The 20,197-nt window shown below is 40.3% G+C and overlaps 1 protein-coding gene across 1 annotated transcript in view; it reads left to right on the plus strand.

Moving 5' to 3' along the window:
* The window catches only part of tgfbr2l (transforming growth factor beta receptor-like), a 54,322-nt gene extending 34,724 nt beyond the window's left edge, over positions 1 to 19,598 (plus strand). Inside the window, exons 5-7 of the mRNA XM_080199242.1 lie at positions 4,359 to 4,500; positions 13,550 to 13,677; positions 18,284 to 19,598. Of these exons, the coding sequence (XP_080055368.1) occupies positions 4,359 to 4,500; positions 13,550 to 13,677; positions 18,284 to 18,514 (501 nt within the window). The 3' untranslated portion in view covers positions 18,515 to 19,598. The remainder of the gene's footprint in view (positions 1 to 4,358; positions 4,501 to 13,549; positions 13,678 to 18,283) is intronic.
* The last annotated feature ends 599 nt before the right edge of the window (positions 19,599 to 20,197 follow it).

The following is a 20,197-nucleotide window of genomic DNA, read 5'->3' on the forward strand; positions in this document are numbered from 1 at the left end:
GGTGCTAGTGGGAGTCACTTACTGCTTATTCAGCAGAATAGTCTGACTTGTAGTGTTTAGATAGCCACAGGTCTTTTCTTTCTTGCATAGTCTTATGTAATGTTTAAGGCATAGAAACGGGTCATTCAGCACCCAGGCCCATTCCTGGTATTTACAAAGAACAAAGAGAACAAAGAACAACACAGCACGGGAAACAGGCCCTTCGGCCCAACGAGCCCGCGCCGCCGTCCTACTATCTCAGTGACCTATTCATGATTTTAGTCTACGTCTAACGTGCGAGGATCAGGGAGGTCCAATTTAGGGACAATTTTAGTACCCAATCAATCAGCCTAAAAGCACATCTTTGGGGGATGTGGGAGGAAACCGGAGCACCCGGAGGAAACCCACGCAACCACGGGGAGAACGTGCAAACTCCCACAGACACAGGCCCAAATCCATGTGTCCGCACAGCAACAGAGATAGTCTCTGAGCTGTCATGTTGCCCTCGAGATGGTCCAGTTTAAGCACACTAACGACATGAAGCAATAGGCAACTCCCGAAGCAACATCCAAGAGCAGCCCACTACAACCTGCCGCCTGCATGCCCCTTGCTGGACTTAAATGCCTGTGGAGACAAAAAAAATTCATTATTAAACAGGCAAAGACTAACATTCCTGAGGCAAAATGTATTCCCAAGCCTACAATGTTCAGTAAGGCCTACTATATCCCCCTATATGTAGCCCGCTCATATGGCTGTCTAAGTGACTCTTAAACAACCCTAGCGTGCCTGCTTCCACCACCTTACTCGGCAGTGCATTCCACACCCCCACTACCCTTTGCGTGAAAAACTGCCCTCTAATATTTGTCTTATACCTAGCCCCCCTCACCCTAAGCCCGTGACCCCTCGTTCTATCCATTTCTTGTAGCGGAAAAAGCTTACCACCATTTACTCTATCTATCCCCTTCATAATCTTATAAACCTCTATTAGATCCCCCCTCAGCCGACGTCTCTCAAGGGAAAACAGCCCAAGTTCATCCAATCTTTCCTCGTAAGACAGCCCTTCCATACCAGGCAACATCCTGGTAAATCTCCTCTGCACTCTCTCCAGGATCTCTACATCCTTCCGGTAGTACGGCGACCAGAACTGGACACAGTACTCCAAGTGAGGCCTAACCAATGTTCTATACAACTGCAACATCAAACTCCTACTCTTATATTCTATACCTCTTCCTATGAAGGCTAACATACCATACGCTTTCCTCATCACATTCTGCACCTGTACCGACACCTTCAGGGACTTATGCACTTGCACCCCCAGGTCTCTCTGCGTATCTATACTCCGGATAGTTCTACCTTTTATCGTATAACTCCCCTCCACATTATTCCGGCCAAAGTGCATCACCTCGCATTTCTCCGGATTAAATTCCATTTGCCATCTATCTGCCCAATCTACCAGCCTGTCTATGTCCTGTTGCATTGCCAGGCACTGCTCCTCAGTACCTGCCAATCCAACCATCTTGGTGTCATCAGCAAATTTGCTGATCACACCACCTACCCCCTCTTCCAAGTCATTAATATATACCACAAATAGAAGAGGTCCAAGTACCGAGCCCTGCGGCACACCACTGGTGACAGGCCTCCAATTGGAAAAGGAGCCTTCCACTACTACTCGCTGTCTCCTCCTCCCAAGCCAGTTCTCCACCCATCTACATACCTGGCCTTGTATCCCATGAGCCTTCACCTTTTCTATCAGCCTACCATGAGGGACCTTGTCAAACGCCTTACTGAAATCCATATAGACAACATCAACGGCTTGTCCTTCGTCAACCGTTTTTGTCACCTCTTCAAAAAATTCCACTAGATTCGTAAGGCACGACCTCCCTGTAACGAAGCCATGCTGCGTATCCCTGATCAGATTGCAGCGCTCCAGATGTTCATACATCCTATCCTTGAGGATCCTCTCCATTAGCTTGCCTATAACTGAAGTCAAGCTCACCGGCCTATAATTCCCTGGGTTATCCCGCTGACCCTTCTTAAACAACGGTACTACATTTACTGGGTTATCCCGCTGACCCTTCTTAAACAACGGTACTACATTTACATTTCTGACATTGAACCTCTTCCCACGCATCTATCACCCTATCCTAGACCCAAATTCTCCCTTGTGTCCTTATCTCGCTTCTCATTAAATTTATCTATACTTGTCACCTCAAGATAAATTATCCCTTGATCCTTGATCCTTCAAACTTTGAAATAACACCAACATAAAAGCAAGGATTTTCTTTTTATTCCCATCTTTCGTTATGGCCATTATTGATTTTTTAAGTAAAGGTTTGCAAAATATGGAGGATTTATTCAAGATAATACTGACAGGAAATTCATTCACATTCAGCTAATGACTACCTGAGCACATTTTCCCCATCTTCAGCATTTAAGGTTCCCAATGGTGATTCAATGTATTCCTGGAGGCTTCATCACAGGACTTGCTCCCACATTCCAGCCAACACAATCGATCGGGTGGATTCTCAGGGGCTTTTTCCAAGGGCTGGAATGGTTGCTACAAGAGGGCATAGGTTTAAGGTGCTGGGGAATAGGTACAGAGGAGATATCAGGGGTAAGTTTTTCACTCAGAGGATGGTGGGTGAGTGGAATTGGCTGCCGTCGGTGGTGGTGGAGGCAAATTCGATAGGGTTTTTCCAAGAGGCTTCTGGATGAGTACATGGGACTTAGTAGAATTGAGGGTTATAGGTAAGCCGAGTAGGTATGGATATCATCGGCGCAACTAGTGGGCCGAAGTTTTTCTATGTTCTATGTTCAATTGGAAAGCAAAAAGACTGGGTGGGGGATTTTCCATGACTCCCACCATGTGTTTCACAGGGTGGAGGTGACCCACCATTGGCCACTGCTGGGATCTTCTGGCCCCATCATTATCAATGGGGTTTCCTGTTGAATATACCCTTTGCCACTGGGAAACGCTTTCGTGAGACCAGAAGATCCTGCCAGTGTGAATAGCTTGGAAGTTCTGACCATTACCCAATTACATGATGCTTGACTGTCAGCCAAACACACTTTTTGGCTGGAAATTTAATGTCCTGCCCACCACAGGAATCGGAACGGGTGAGAAGTGGATAATGAAAAGATCCATTTACCATTAGCAGGATTTTACGTTTTTGGGATGAGCAAGGCTGTAAAATACCACTCTTCAGTTCCCATTTTCAATATTTTTGTATCTGGTTAAAAAGAGACGAAAGTATTTTTAATGTGTGATAATATTGTTCCATGGCTGGACACTGCAATGCCCTGGAAATTACCTGGCGAGTCCAGGTCAACCTAGAGGCATTTCAGGATAATAGGAAATAGCAGCCTCACCTTATGTATCATTACTTATGTAATATTGGCTGATATCTCCATCTCACATGAAAATCCTTGCATGTGTCCTTGTGTTTACTACCATTTGTAAAACCATTGATTTATAAAAGTACTGATTTATCCTGGATTTAATAGCAAACAGCTTACTTATATGTGAGTTTGCAGTAAGATCTTTGTAGAATCTTTGAGTTCTGTCAGCAAGAAAAAGAACCTCTTAAAATACATCTCAAACCAGCAGCTCTTCCACCACACACAATGAGCTATTTAACGTACTTTAAGACCAAGATATTAAACTGTCATTTTTACTACTTGCTATTGAATTTTTTTCTATTAATTTATTGAGATGAAGGCCAGATCCATACACACAAAATGATTCTTCAACTGAATCATCATAATATGGCTATGCATGGTTTAATCCTGATGAAATTACAGGATTAGCAAGTGTGGCAGTTACTCAGAGCATCATCTGCAAGGAAATATAATCTGATGCAAGGAGATCAAAAAGGTGAAACAAATATATTGAACAAGGAAAGTTTATTTTTAGGTGCCATTTCAAAAGCTTTTGTCTGTAGATTGTACACCTGACTTTGGCAGATGTGCCATTCCACTGTGGTTGCTTATCCTTCCTACATTTGGCACGATGGCAGCGTGGTTAGCACTGCTGCCTCAGTGCCAGGGACCTGGGTTCAATTTCCGGCTTGGAGGTTCATCGTCTGTATGGTGTCTGCACATTCTCCCTGTGTCTGCCCGAGTTTCCTCTGGGTGTGCCAGTTTCCTCCCACAGTCCAAAATAAAGACTAGCTTGTTTGATGCATAGCCCATGCTAAATTCTCCCTCAGTGTACCCGATCAGGCATTGGAGTGTGGTGACTAGGGGATTTTCACAATTACTTCATTGTTGCCTACTTGTGACATGAATAAATAAACTTAAACTTACATTCAATTTCCATGGTTAAGTAAATATGCTTGCCACTGTATAAAGAAACAAATGTTTGTTATCTTGTTTGGCAGGTTGGCACTGCCAGGTATATGGCACCTGAAGTTCTAGAATCCCGTGTTAACCTGGAAGACCTTGAATCATTTAAACAGATGGATATTTATTCAATGGCCTTAGTTTTATGGGAGATGGCTTCTCGATGTGAGGTCATTGGAGGTAAGAACAATGACAGACCATCAATTGTGTTTTGTATAAGGAAAATTATTTTGTACACTAAACTAATAGAGAAGAATAAATCATGTAAACTTTCTGATGTTAAAAAGTACAAAGTCTTAGCATGAAAGCATGAATGTCAGTTTTACAGGCTTTTCTAATGTTGTTCCTGACTATTCAATGGAGCAAACTCAGATGGGCTGTTACAGATGGGAGAGGGATGATGGGAATAATTGTTCCCTTGTGCCACGTCTCTTGGTTGTCCACAACAAGATGAGTACTTTAGCAGGAGTGTTTTAAAACCCTTTTAGTGCCGTGACATTGAAGGATAGATGTATAAAAGGTTTCCTGGTAATTTTAAATCAACCAAAATCACAAATTTTTATTCACAAGCCTCAAAATAAACATATGACATACTCATTCCCACAAAAACACAGCTATATACACAAGGAAAAATGAATTCTAAATATGAAACATATTCTTAGGTTATTAAGGATCAACAAGAAGCAAAATTATGGGTGGAATTTTCCTCTATTCTCCTAAGTGCAGGCCCAAGTGAGAGAAGCAACGTTAATGCAAAAACAGAAAATGCTGGAAAATCTCAGCTGGTCTGACAGCATCTGTAGGAAGAGAACAGAGCCAATGTTTTGAGTCTGGATGACCCTTCGTCAGAGCTGAGAGGTGGTGTACAACTCACCAACAGCACAGCTGGCTTTTCTTGCCATATTGTCCAGCACTTAGGAAGAAAATATTCATGGGGGTGAACCCCATACTGTCATGCTCGTGGGCCCCCAGCAGGTTTCTTTTGCCTGGTTCACATTGTTAAAAACCACATCGGCAAGGGGGTGAATCCCATTGTTGGGAGGTGGGGGTGTTGATACAGCAGGGAAGCCAGCTAATGACATTTAAATTGTTTTAATTGAAGGGTGGGAACCTCATTATGCCAATAGCAGGGAGGGTGGGGATGATTGAGCCATAGGATCTCGCTGGCGAGAGGCTTGCTTTTTGCCTCTCACAGGATTTTGCAACCAGTTGCTGTGGGGATCACAGCCCACGTGTTTAAATATTCCTTACCTAAGATGTAGCATTGAGGACTTTGATGGCTTCTCTTGTGTAGTTCTTTGAAGATTAATGGAAATTAGATTTTTGGATGAAATTGTGGCTAATTTTCAGTAGAAACAAATCCTTGCAGTGAAGGCAAGTTAGTCCCCCTCACATTGTTTGGTTTGACTGGCTGTTTAGGCAGGATGAGAGGTGATGAATGGTGGCTGTTCACACCTGTTTATAATAAATTGGTTTCTCGGCATCTTTCTTTGTTAAGTTTTGAGTTGGCCGGCATTGAGTCTGCAGTGCATTTGAATTCAAGTATTGGTAAATACACAATGGGAGGTGTAAATTCACAATGCAGCCAGCATTTCTTTTCAAAGAATGGAACTTCATCCACGGTCATAGACATTTTAAGAACTTTCCAAACACCTGAGTTAATCCGTTGTCTGTGCAAAAATCACAAAAGGTAACTTATCCTTCAGCAGCTTCTTAAAGTCTATTCCAAAAAGCTACATTGAATAAAGTCCATACCTTGAAAGTTAGGAATTTGACATCTTGACTGCACATGACAGGAGTGAGATCAAATATGCTGCTTTATTCCTCTTTCCTTCATTTAGTACAGAGCTTATTGAGTACCTATTGAGAACAAAATAAACTATAAATTTATCCAAATCAGAGGAACTAAAAAATAAGATAAAAGCAAAATCCTGCAGATGCTGGAATCTAAATAAAACAGAGCGTGTTGGAAAACCTCAGCAGGTCTGACAGCATCTGTGGAGATAGAACAGAGCCAACGTTTTGAGTCTGGCTTCAGCTCTGATGAAGAGTCATCCAGACTCGAAATGTTGATTTTCCAGCATTTTCTATTTTTGGAACTAAAGTTAGCTTTGGTCACAGTGGAAAATGGATGATAACCAACCTGCAGCTGGTTCTACACTTTTTTAAATATTGATTTCCTTAGTTATCTACTCCAATTTCATTGCAGTGTGAGGAATGTGGATGGATCGGTAAACATCTGGGTGGTGGGTTGACAATGTGGAACCCTCAGACACTGTTTTGTCAAGGTTTATACATAATGAATTAGTATTTCTTTCCTCCAAATCCCCCATTTTGTTGCCATTTTCCTTTCTCATTCCTTTTCACCATCTTAACTATTTTCATAGAATCATAGAACGCTAGAGTGCATTCAGTATATCAAGTCTGCACTGACAACAATCCCACCCAGGCCCTATCCCCACATATATACTCTGCTAATTCCTCTAACCAATGCATCCTGGAATATTAAGGGGCAATGCATCTAACCTGCACATTTCTGGACTGTGGAAAGAAACCAGAGCATCTGGAGGAAACCCACGCTGACGCGGCGAGAACATCTATTTGTCTATTCATGTTTTAGTATCCTTATATGGCCTCAGCAATATTGTCTTGTATATCAGCTAAAGGTTTCCTACTGTAGGCCAGTTAACCCATTAACATCCTTTCCAGGATTATAGTGTCTTGTTTATCTTCCAACTAAAAAAAAGTCAATAGAAAGAAAAATCAAGTGCAGTGTACAATGTGCAACTGAACAGCTATCAACAATTTTCCACCTGGTGGTGTAAATTTAAAAACACTCATTGCTTCTGCATTGTGGATAAGCATTGCAATTCTAATTATGTGAAAAAATACAATCCACAGGAAAGTTGGACTCTAGAGAACATATGCTTTCATTCCATTATTTATAATTTATACATCCAATCATATTGCAGACAAATTTATGACAATGTCCTCATTTTCAGGATATATCAGCCAGTTTGTTTCTTACACAGTGATGGTATGTGTTATCATGAAATATTAATTTGCAATTATTTTGTACATGCCAATCTTACTACGAGCAACTAATGCCTTTATCTCTTTAAGTGTATTGAATCCAGCCGGATCCCAATGTAATGCCAAGTTATTTATACCTAAGTTGCAATTGAATTTGTCATGTTCTAACTCTTTAGTGACATCATGAGGTAATATCACGTTAGAACAACACAATAAAGCAAAGCTGTATCTGCGATGTAAAATGTTATACAAGTAATATGTATAATTGTTAGTCATTATAATTTCACATGGGGAATATTAAAATAGATTGCAGACTTTTTTCTTATTACTCACGTGTACTGCTAAGCTTGAGCTTTTTTGAAAATTACATTTTGCAATTTAATTTTTGCTCCTGATATCTCATTTATGTGGATGAGAGAATTCTACCGCATTTAAAATTACAATTACAATGCTCAAGGATCATCATTACATATTTCCTGCTTATTAAATGTCTTAAGTTGTATTTTTTCAAAATGCACACAGACAAAAACCCATCAAAATGTGGAACTAGCGAAATTATTCTAACATTTAATTATTTTAGAAATGACTGTATTCATCAAAAGTCCAGCAGTAGCCTGTTTGTGATTAGATAAACAGTAAGTAGTGCAAGTACAATAACTTGGCTCACAGACCCCCAAGCACCCCATGTCTCCCAAGTGCTCTTATTTATGAATAAGCCCTAATGACACATATCAACAGTCTGTGGTATCATAGTCTTAGATTGTGGGTCCTCATCTCAGCTTCCCAGTCAAGTTATAGTAAAAGAATATTTTACAATGTTACAAAGACCGACTATAATATCTGTCTGGATTTGAATGAGAAAATAATGTCATTTTAGAGTGTGAGCCAAAATCCCTCATCAACAATCATGGCCAGGATTTTATAGCCCCACCACAGTGCGTCTCTTCTCTGGCAGATGCAGCGAGCTATTTAATTTGCCGTTTACTTCGGCAGGACTGTGATATTCCACCAGGCAGGAGGGGGCCGTAAAACCCTGGCCCTCGTCAATGGCCAGAGTCAAAACGTATTCTTCTTTCCACTCAGCAGCTTTATTTTTCCAGCAGCCTCAATCGCAGCAGATTGGATCTGTTCCCTATCTGCTGCACTTCCAAAAGAGCTGACACCCGTGGATCATTTATAGTTCCAGATGTCCATGAAGTCAAGCTAACAATTTCCAAATAGAATCAAGCACAGAAAAGTTATGGCGTAGAAAGAGGCCATTCAGCCCATCGTGTGTACACTGGCAATTTACTGTTAAAATACAGCCAGCAATGTGAAAAAGACAAAAAAAACCTTGTACTTCAAAATAGCCACATTGTAATTTAGTGGATGCAAAACTGTCAGTAAGATGGGTATAGAGGGATATGGGTATAGGAGGCAATTGGGACTAGCTTAGTGGCTAAAAACGGGGCGGCAAGGACAAATCAGGCTGAAGGGCCTGTTTCGATGCTGTAAACCCCTGTGATTCTATGACTCTATGAAGAGTGAAATGGAACAGTGACCTCTTAGCTCATCCACACCACTTCTCTGATCCTTAAACAGAAGGCTTCAGTCTTGGTTACAACGTGCATCATGCAATGAAAGCAAAATAAAATTTATATTGTACTTATTCTCAGCACATCCCAAAGCATTTCAAAACCAGTGGATTATTGCTGAAGTGTTAGGTAGCACAATGCAGCAATCGAAGAACCAGAACCCACAAACAGCAAAAGAAGGAACAGCCAGCCAATCTGTTGATATAATGCAGTCTTGACACAGGCAGTGCTAAGATTGAATTGGTGTTTTAAAAATATGAAAGTAACTAATATTAGTCACAGAAGGCTTCACACTCCCTCTCCAGTGAAATGTATATGGAAAGACAGAGAGAGAGCCAGAGCAATGATCTTTTGCTATCAGTTTGGCAGATGCAGTGACTTTTACAAAGCAAATAAATGAACAATGGTTTAGAATCACTCTTAGTGGTTACAGTTCTGAGCCTAAAACATATTTGTCATGGGACACATGCACTGTGACGTGTGACTGAGTTATAGGAACTAGATTTGACTGTGCTAGGCTTGCTAATCTCAAATCCCAGTAGAGGTAACATTACACTTTGCCTGGGCTGGAGAAGGGGAAGAAAAAATTTCTGATCGTTACCCAGTAACTCCAGCTAGAATTAAATGTAAAAGGGCAGGCAGTATCTGTGGAGAAACAGAGTTAACATTTCAGGGTGATGGGACTAGCTTAGTGGCTAAAAAAGGGGTGGCATGGACAAGTCGGGCTGAAGGGCCTGTTTCCATGCTGTAAACCCCTGTGATTCTATGACTCTATGAAGAGTGAAATGGAACAGTGACCTCTTAGCTCATCCACACCACTTCTCTGATCCTTAAACAGAAGGCTTCAGTCTTGGTTACACTGTGCATCATGCAATGAAAACAAAATAAAATTTGTCTTGTCTGACCTGCTGCATATTTCCAACATTTTTTGGTTTTCAAATTTCCACCTTATCCAAAGAACAAAGAGCAGTACAGCACAGGAATAGGCCCTTCAGCCCGCCATGTCCATGCCGACACAGATGCCTCTCTAATTTTTTTTGCCTCTACATCGTCCATATCCCTCAATTTCTTGCCTATCATGTATCTATCTGGATGCCACTCTTGAACGTTATTATTGAATCTGCTTCCATCACCTCCTCCGGCATTGTGTTCCAAGCATTTATCTCTTTTGAGCCTTCCTTCCCTTTCTCACTCTCAACCTATGTCCCCGAGTAATTAACCCTTTGACCCTGGGAAAAAGACTGACTATCCAGTCTATCCATGCCTGTCACATTCTTGTAAACCTCTATCAGGTTCCCCCCTCATCCTCCGAGTGTCCAGTGAAAACAATCCAAGTTTATTCAACCTTTCTTAATAGTCCATATCCTCCAAACCAGGCAAACCCTGATAAATCGCTTCTGCATCCTTTCCAATGCATCAACATCCTTCCGGTAATGTGGCGACTATAATTGTACACAATACTACAAATGCGTCATATACAGCTGCAACAGGATTTTTCAATTCCTATACTCAACACTCCAACAAATGAAGGCCAGCATGCCATATGCCTTCTTGACCACGTTGTCCATCTGAGTTGCCACCTTCAGGGAACTGTGGATCTGCACATCTAGATCCCTCTGTATGCTAATATTTTTAAGGGTTCTACTATTTACTGTATACTTTCCTTCTGCAGTAGACAATCCAAATTGCATCACCTCACATTTGTTCGGGTTAAATTCCATCTACCATCTTTCAGCCCAGGTCTCTAGCCGATTTATTTCCTGTTGTACCCTCTGACATTCCTCCTCACTACCCGCTACTCCCCCAATTTTTGAATCAGCTGCAAATTTACTAATCACGCCACCTACATTTTCCTCCAAATCATTTATATGTGTTACAAACAACAGAGGCCCCAGCACTGATCCTTGTGGACACTACTTGTCACAGTCCTCCAGTTAGAAAAGTACCCTTCTACTGCTACTCTCTTCTTCCTATGCCCAAGCCAGTTTTGTATCCATTTTACGAGATCACCTCGGATCCCTTATGACTTCATGTTCTATGTTAGCCTGCCATGAGGAATCTTATCAAAGGCTTTACTAAAGTCCATGCATACAACATCCACTGCCCTGCCCTGGTCAATTTTCCTTGTCACTTCCTCAAAAAATTCAATCAAATCTGAGAGACACAACCTCTCCTTCACAAAACCATACTGCCCATCACTATTAAGTTTATTCTTTTCCAGATGTGACTGCATCCTGTCCCTAAGAATCTCCTTCAATCATTTCCCCACCACTGTCGTAAGGCTCACAGGCCTGTAATTTCCCAGATTCTCTTTTCTGCCCTTCTTAAACAGAGGAACAATGCTAACTACACTCCAATTTTCTGGTACCTTGCCCATGGCTAAAGAGGATACAAAGATTTTGGCTAATTTTTGGCTTTCTTTCCTCGCTCCACTCAGTAGTCTGGGGTAGACCCTATCTGGCCCTGAGGACTTAATGTTTTTCAAAACCTCCCTTTTTATCTCAACATCTCCTAGAATGTCAACATCCTTTTTACACTCGCCATCCACCACATCCTTCTCCTTTGTGAATACTGATGCGAAGTACTCATTAAGGACCTCACCCACCTCACCTGGCTCCACACATAAATTCCTTTCACTGTCCTTGAGTGGACCTACCCTTTCTATAGCTACCCTTTTCCTCCTTATGTACGCATAAAAAGCCTTGGGACTCTCCTTAATCTTGCCTGCCAAGGACATTTCTTGGCCCCTTTTTGCACTCCTAAGTCCCTGTTTAAGCTCTTTCCTGCTATTTTAGTATTCCTCAAGAGCTTTATCTGTTTTCAATTTCCTGAAATTTATGTATGCCTTTTTCTTCTTTTACTTTCTTCTTTCTTTCTTCAGATATACTGTTTTGGAGGGGGATCCTTACACCTCTTTCCTACTCTTCCTCTGGTGGTCACCCATTCCCTATCTCCCTCATTAAGCTTTAGCTGTGGTGTGACCAACTCATTGAACATGCTATCCACGACTTCCTCAGCATCGTGAATGCCAAGTGAATCCATCCACAGCTCCAGAGCCTTCTAACAGCAGCTGGAATTGCATGTGGAGGAGCCAGGGACACCGGAAAGGTCTCTGAATTCCCATAATGCATAAGAGGAGTATAACATGAGTCTGGGGTCTCCTGCCATGACTTAGCCCTTAAGTCAACTTACAATACCAAGAGAAAAAATAAAGGAAAAGCTACTGACCAGTCACCAGCCAATCTTTTATCTGCTGGCTGTGATGTCACGGTTCAATTTCTTTCAATCTCTCACTTGCCCTTGAGTCTCCCTCGCAGGTCCGCCTCTCCACTCCTACTTAAGACCAGGACCTCTTTCCCCTCAGCAATGAATTCCCACTCAGCCCAAATTTCCAATACCTCACTCTGGCTGAATCTCACTCAGGCTGCAGTCTCAATCCCACTGAGGTGGTCTTTCTCCCATTGGCGCACAAGCTCACTGGTTATGTGCTTGCTAAAACCACTGCCTTATATACACCTGAGGTGAACTGAGATGACACACACGTCGTTTAAAATTCCTAAGTGTTCACATCTATTGAGGCCCTAATCAGGCTTCAGTTAATTGATGGATAACTGCCACTTAGCTAACTGCGTGAGTTGTTTATTGACCTTTAAACTAGATTACTGACCTAAAGAGAAAAAAGAAAAACACTTACCAACACTTACACACTCAGCTCCAAATTGCCGATACCTTCACTCTGGCTGAATCTCATTCAGGCTGCAGTTTCTCTCCCGCTGGCATGTACAAGCTCACTGGTATACAGCTGGGCTTTTATAGAATTACATGTACTATGTGATGGAATATAGAAAGAGTATTTCACACATTTAGTCCTAATCTCTGCCCTTTCCTTTAATTGCATTTAGTTTTTATTTTTCACATATTTATCCATTTTCCTTTTAAAAGACATTATGGATAATGCTTCCAACACTGTTTCTGTTGGGAATACTATGATCCAGCAACTCTGTGTGCAAAATAGGATTAAAAATCATTTTTCATTTAGTGATGATTTTAAAGTTTGCCCTTCACTAACCATTGGAAATTCTCATTTTCCTGGCTTGCTGATGAACAGTGTGAGGCTAGGACAGAATTTTGATGGGATGACCCCACTGTTTAGTAGCTTACCAATACTTATTGTACATGCTCACACAAGAAGAGTCAGCACTTGAGTGAAGCAAATGGGATTACTTCAGGGGAGGAGGGGTTGAGGACGGTAGTCAAAAGGGGGAATAGAATGATGGAGAAGAGGAAATTAGAAGTTCCTGATTTTTTTTGCTTTGTTTTTAAATAATGTATTGAAAATCACACTGGGTGTAATTTTCAGCATCAGCTAGGAATGAAAATCAGAGACATTCTAAAGCAAGACACTCCATTCATCCAGTTCATTGCTCTATGGGTGAAATTTCAACTACTTATTACATTTGCTAATGTTGACTGCAAAAATTACATTGATATGGGAGTCCTTATTGTAAAATGATGTCCCACTGTACTTTATGAGAGATGCTCAGTTTTTTTGCCTAAAGTGCTGCTGTGATAGTGGAAATGAAATACATTCATAAATAATGCCTTTTTACTTTCTCTTACAGAGGTGAAAAGTTATGAATCACCTTTTGGTTCAAAAGTCCGTGAGCATGCATGCGTTGAAAGTATGAGGGACATTGTACTACGGGACAGAGGTCGCCCTGAAATTCCCAGCAACTGGCTGGTACATAAAGTAGGTAAAATAGGAGAGAGAATCAAGTGTCAACTCTGCCAATTCAAACTTTTGTTGTAAGACAAAAGGGATTGGACAGCTTCAGAACGAACAACAGTATGATTTTATGCCTTTTTGAGAGTTAGTGCAATTTTGTTTGTACCAAGGAAAGGGTAATGTTAAATGTATGTTGAAGAATCAGTATGCTTCTTACTAGCATGAACATTTATCCTACTGAACAAACTCATTATTTTTCAGAAAATGTGATATTCCTATACTATTTTTCAAATATGTTAAGCATTCTCCATGAAAATCGGTATTTTTAGCATGATCATTGCTAGGCTTTTAAAATCTAGAATCTCCTGAAGGGTAAATCCTAACTGATGACCATTTACTGTACAGTTCATTGCATGATAGTATTCTGTTTAAAAATGCCTCTTAGTGGTTATAATGCTTACTGTAGACCAGCTTTTGGACCTGTTGTGCCTCACAATCTGCAATATTTTACTGGGTGAATTGATCTAACATATATAAGAGGATTATATCCAAGGAACCAAAACATGAACAACTGACATACAGATTAGACTGAAACTGAAACATTGAAGAGGTGATTATCCAGGCTGATTATCGTGACGTCAGTGCATGATCTTCATTTCTGAGTCAGCGATACTCCAGGGACTTGAACCTAGAAATTTGACCTTGCAAAAACTCATTTTTTAACCACTAACCCTGCCTCATAAGCCTCTGACATGGTGAGCAGGAATGGTGCATTAAGAATTGGAAGTGTACCAGCTGTCATATTGGTGTAGCAAAACAAATTGGCATCAAGAGTGGAACCCATGCCTGAAACAGGTCCCTAATTAGGAGCCTAATGCCTGTTTCAAGCCTTTGTTGTAATAATGCTGTGCTCAGAGGCAGTCAGCACTAGCACTTGATTATCTCAGAACAACCCAGTATACCAACGACTGAACAGACTCTTCTGCAAGTTACTGCATAAGGTGAATAAGATTTGTTTAAAAAAATCTACCTACATGAATGAGGAGAATGAAGTAGCAGGGATGCTCTCCCTGAGTTCACATTAAAAGCAAGCAGGTCTAATTTTCCACACCCTTTTCCTTCCTTACCTTTACTACTTTTATTTTAGGAGTGGCTGTACTGAGCTTTCAGAATTCTCCTCCAGTTTTCCCAAGTTTAGTGTATTGTTTCCCACACTTGAAATCCTTTGTTCTGACAGTAAGATCTCCTGAGATTTTAATGGCGTTTATAAATGTAGAATGATGCTCATGGAAGAAAGTATTCATACCACTATGCCTGGGCTGAATTTTTTGGGAGAGCTTTCCAACTAACCCCAGTCTGTTGCTCTTTCTCCATAGCACTATATATATTGTTTCTGCTTTCAAGTATTTATCTAATCCCTTTTTGAATTTTAGTATTGAATGCGCTTCCATCAGCCTTTCAGACAGTGCATTTCAGATCACAACTTTCTGTGTAAAAGAATATTTCCTTTCATCACCTCTGGTCTTTTTGTCTGTCATCTTAAATCTTGATGTGGGTATGCCGGCGTTGGACTGGCGTAAACACAGTAAAAAGTCTGACAACACCAGGTTTTAGTCCAACCGATTGATAATAGACTCACAAGCTTTCAGGTTAGTCCCTTCGTCAGGTGAATGGAGAGTTCTGGCCTCAGACAGAGCATATAAAGCACAGACAGTTTAGAGATTACTATTCTAATCAAAGGCATTCTAATCAGTAATCTCTAAACTGTCTGTGCTTTATGTGCTCTGTCTGAGGCCAGAACTCTCCATTCACCTGACGAAGGGACTAACCCGAAAGCTTGTGAGTCTATTATCAAATAAATCGGTTGGACTAAAACCTGGTGTTGTCAGACTTTTTACTATCTTAAATCTTGCCAAGGGACATGCTACAATTTTGTTGCTTTTTTATCGCTACCAATTTCTTTCATTTTGTATTGATTTATATCTATTCTTCCTTTTCCTTCTTAGCAATATTACAGACATGGGAGCAATACTGATATTTTTAGCCTGCTCAAAAACTACTTAAATTCTTTTCTTTGTCGGAGCAGATTTTATTTTAGCAACTGAACCCCATACGGATGAGAGTTCATCTTAAATTTAACAGTAAATGTAACTGTATGTTGTGAATCGCATAAAAACCCAACAGTTTTCCCATTTCAAACTATTCACAATCATGGTGTTAGCCCAAGCTGGTCTTCTGACCACCACCTATTTATGCCATCATTAAAACTGCCCATGTATCAACTTACCTGTATTGAAAATCTCATCCATGCCTTTGTAACCTCTGGACTTCACTACTCCAAGGCACCCCTTGGTTGTTTTCCATATTCTACCATCCATGAGCTTGAAGTCACTCTGCTGTAATTCCTAATTTATACTAAATTTAACCCATCACCCCTGTGCTGGCTATAGTTCCAATGGTTCCTCGTTAAGTAATGCCTTGATTTAAAAATTGTCATATTTATTTTAATTCCCTTCCATGGCTGCACCCATCACTATCTCTCTGATCTCTTCCAGAAATGGAATGTTTCAAGATATCTGTGCTTCTCTAATTCTGTCCTGTTGAGCACCCCCAATTTTAATTGCTCAACCATTGGTGGCTGTGCCTTTAACTGCTAAAACTCTAAGCTGTGAAATTCTCTCCCTAAACCTCTTCTTCTCTATTTTCTTTCCTCCTTTAGGACGCCCTAAAGAACCTTCCCCCTTTGACCTTTCTCCCATCTGCCCATAAAGCTCCTTACATGGATTGGTATCAAATTTTGCTTATTAACATTCCTGTGAGGCACCTTGGAATATCTTATTAACATCACAATAGAAATATGAATTGTTGGTACTGTTGATGATTAGCAGTGTGTGAAATGCTAAAATAATCACCTGTACTCAGCCCAATCTGCAGTGTGAAAGTTGGCATCCATTGTGATAATCTTCATTTCTCCATTTCTCTTGAATAGATTGGGCAGCTGGTAGCACAGTGGTTAGCACTGCTGCTTCTCAGCTCCAGGGACCTGCGTTCGATTCCCGGGTCACTGTCTGTGTGGAGTTTGCACATTCTCCTCATGTCTGTATGGGTTTCTCCAGGTGCTCTGGTTTCCTCCCACAGTCCAAAGATGTGCAGGTTAGGTTGATTGGGCCATGCTCAAAATTGTCCTTAATGTCCTGGGATGCGTAGGTTAGAGGGATTAGTGGGTAAATATGTAGGGATATGAGGGTAGGGCCTGGGTGGGATTGTGGTCAATGCAGACTCTTTGGGCCAAATGGCCTTTTTCTGTACTGTAGGGTTTCTATGATCTCTGTCTCTTTTAGTATCAGAGAGGTGAGTCTCCACTTTAAAAATGAAGCTCTTGCAAGAGAATAGTGCATTTATAGGAAGTGATTCGACTAGATTATAATTATTGCGTTCATTTCTCCATTTTTCACTAGTTGTGCCTGATTTTCTGTTTGCTGCACTGGGAGAGGTGCAGCCCCTTTGTGTTTGGAACAGTTTATTCAGTTGATTCCGGACTTGAGAGGGTTGGCTTATGAGGAAAAGACTGAGTAGACTGGGACTACACTCATTGGAATTCAGAAGAATGAGGGGAGATCTTAAAGAAACATATAAGATAATGAAGGGAATAGATAAGCTAGAAGCAGGGAGGTTGTTTCTACTGGCAGGTGAAACTAGAACTAGGGGGCATGGCCTGAAAATAACAGGGAGCAGATTTAGGACTGAGTTGAGGAGGAACTTCTTCACCCAAAGGGTTATAAATCTGTGGAACTTCCTGCCCAGTGAAGCAGCTGAGGCTACCTCGTTGAAAGACCAAGGTAGATAGATTTTTGAACAGTAAAGGAATTAAGGGTTATGGCAAGCAGGTGGGTGTGGAGCTGAGTCCACAAAAAGATCAGCCATGATCTTATTGAATGGCAGAGCAGGCTGGTGGGGCCAGATGGCCTACTCCTGCTCCTAGTTCTTATGTTTCCTTGCAGTAAAAGGCGACTGATAAGGCTAGTCTCATTGGGATTGTAAAACAAATAAAAGTTAGCAACTAGAGGTAAATATTTCTTTAGACGTTATTTGGAGAAAGTACCATCTCACACATTTCCTTCATTCTTTAAGAAACTTCTTATTTTTAACATTTTAACTATTTGGATCGGATTTGGATATTTTGACATTCATGGAAATGTTCTTACATTCAAACTGGCTTTCTTAGTCCAAAAGCAGAATCACAGGTTTATATTTTCAGTGTAACACAATTTCACTAAGTCAAGGAAGCTTATTTTAATAACATTAACATGTGGGAAGTGGGTTTCAATCTACTCAGATCTGAATGAAAGAAATAACTTTAAAATAGGCTTTGATTATAGTAATTATTTGGAATATTTCACTAAATCCTGCAAGGAAAATATTTTAATTTACAGACTGTGAGTTAATTAGTCATAGTTAATTTGTCTACTTATTGTTGTATGATCTATGCGTATAGGTGTCCTACATTATGTTAATGTGTGTTATTGTAATTTATGTAAGTATGGCCTGAATTAAAATTAAGTAGTGACTATATGTCTTATTTTTCTGACATTGTGGCAACTACCATGTATTTCTATTGTTCCTTATACAGGGCATGCATTTCCTGTGTGATACCATCGTAGAATGTTGGGACCATGATCCTGAGGCACGCCTAACAGCACATTGTGTGGCTGAGAGGGTCAATATGATGGTACAAATGAACTGTGAAGATTTACTCAATAACAATACGAGCAATGAAGCAAGCAAAGAAGAAGGTTCTAATCCCTCAGATCTCGGAAACCCTGTTGAACAGAAAAATATTGAACTAGTCACAGGTCTGTGAACAAATTCAAGCACCAAGAAAAGCATAAATTTTGGTTTCTTTGTACATGAAAAATTGCAAATGGCTAAATTCAAAAATAAAACAAGAACGTCATATAAATAAATCTGCATTGATATGGTGCATTATTAAAAACTTTATTCGATGAGGACAACATGGTGTATGGTGGACTCCAGATAAGTGTACATCTTATCAAAGTGGAATTTTAGGCAGTGCATAGAACACAAAAGTTGGTAATGTATATAGAATTCAAAATTCAGTTGTAATACTTAAAGAATGTGCTATGACATTTCCTGTTTGGAGTGCAAAAATGTTCCTGATAGGGAAAAATTGCTGGAAATAATGGGCAGGGTTTTCCAATCTCGCTGTCCCCAAAAACCAAAAATCCTAGTTGAGGTGACTGGATCTCGCCATGGTCTGCCACTCGCCTGCTCCAATTCCCGTGGTGGGCGGGACAGTAAAATTTGTCACAATGAGTGTCACTGTATAGTTTTTCAGTCATTGTTTTCACAGAACAGGTTCCTGAAAAAGATGACATGACACTTTGTACAATAGGGGGTTTTCACCATAGATTTAGTTGCAGTAACAGCCATAAAGAAGTATTAGATATTCACTGGAAGTCATTTTCCAAATATAAAAATTCATCAGCAAACTGGTCACACATTTGTTGGATAATTCATTTGTTTATAGTGGATATGCAAGCACTGAGGATAGCATTTTAAACTCAGTACTTGCACATGGCAAGGCCAATGGTAAAAATGATGAGATAGATCACTCAACCTGCGACATCACTTAAGATAATTTCACCCCCAGGGTTATTTGGTAGCTGGTAACAACAATGAAATAACTTTAAGAAAATCTGTTTGTTGGAAGTCTCATATGAAATCTCAAAGCTAAGAGCTTTCAAAAATATGAGTTTATCATTGAGTGGTAACCTTAATGCATTGCAATATGGACCTAAGACATTAGAATGACTTCATGCAAAACTGGAAGCAACAGTTGGAATATTCTGATACAATATTTATCCTACTTTTTGATACTAATTCTTTTCATTAAGATGAATCTTTTTATTGTGATTGTCTTTTACATGACAATCACAATATTTTACATTACGTCAAATTTATATATCTTTTGATATCAAAAGAGAAAAAATATCGGAGAAATTTAAGGAACTAAATGCTGACAACGCCCCAGGACTCGATGTCCTACATGCTAATGTTCTAAGAAGTGCTCTAGAGACAGTGGGTGTACTAATGATGATTTTCCAAAACTCCTTAGGTTAATGGTCAGCTTGTACTCAGTTACCATCCATACAGACAAAGCAGGTCTTGGGACTACAATCAGGACAGAAACTTCCCCACTCTACAGTCAATAAAACTAATTATAGCTTCCAGAGCTGATATCAATAATTTAAAGAAAAGAAAATGTGTGCCAAACTGTCACATGCTTTGAGATCAATGCAGCATAAAACTGAGGGAAATATGAGATGATAGACTTTGGAAGGAGTAGTTTGACAAGGAAGTAAACCATGAAAGGTCTGACACTGGGAAGTTCTGAAGAACAAAGGGACCCTGGCGCGTTTGTCCATAGATATCTGAAGGCAGGTAATTAGGTTAGTGAAAAAGGCATATAGCATACTTGCCTTTATCAATTGGAGTATAGATTACAAAAGCAGAGAGATCATGA

The sequence above is a fragment of the Carcharhinus amblyrhynchos genome, chromosome 11, assembly GCF_965287045.1.
Source record: "Carcharhinus amblyrhynchos chromosome 11, sCarAmb.v2.hapA, whole genome shotgun sequence".
In the NCBI taxonomy this organism is placed as follows: Eukaryota; Metazoa; Chordata; class Chondrichthyes; order Carcharhiniformes; family Carcharhinidae; genus Carcharhinus; species Carcharhinus amblyrhynchos.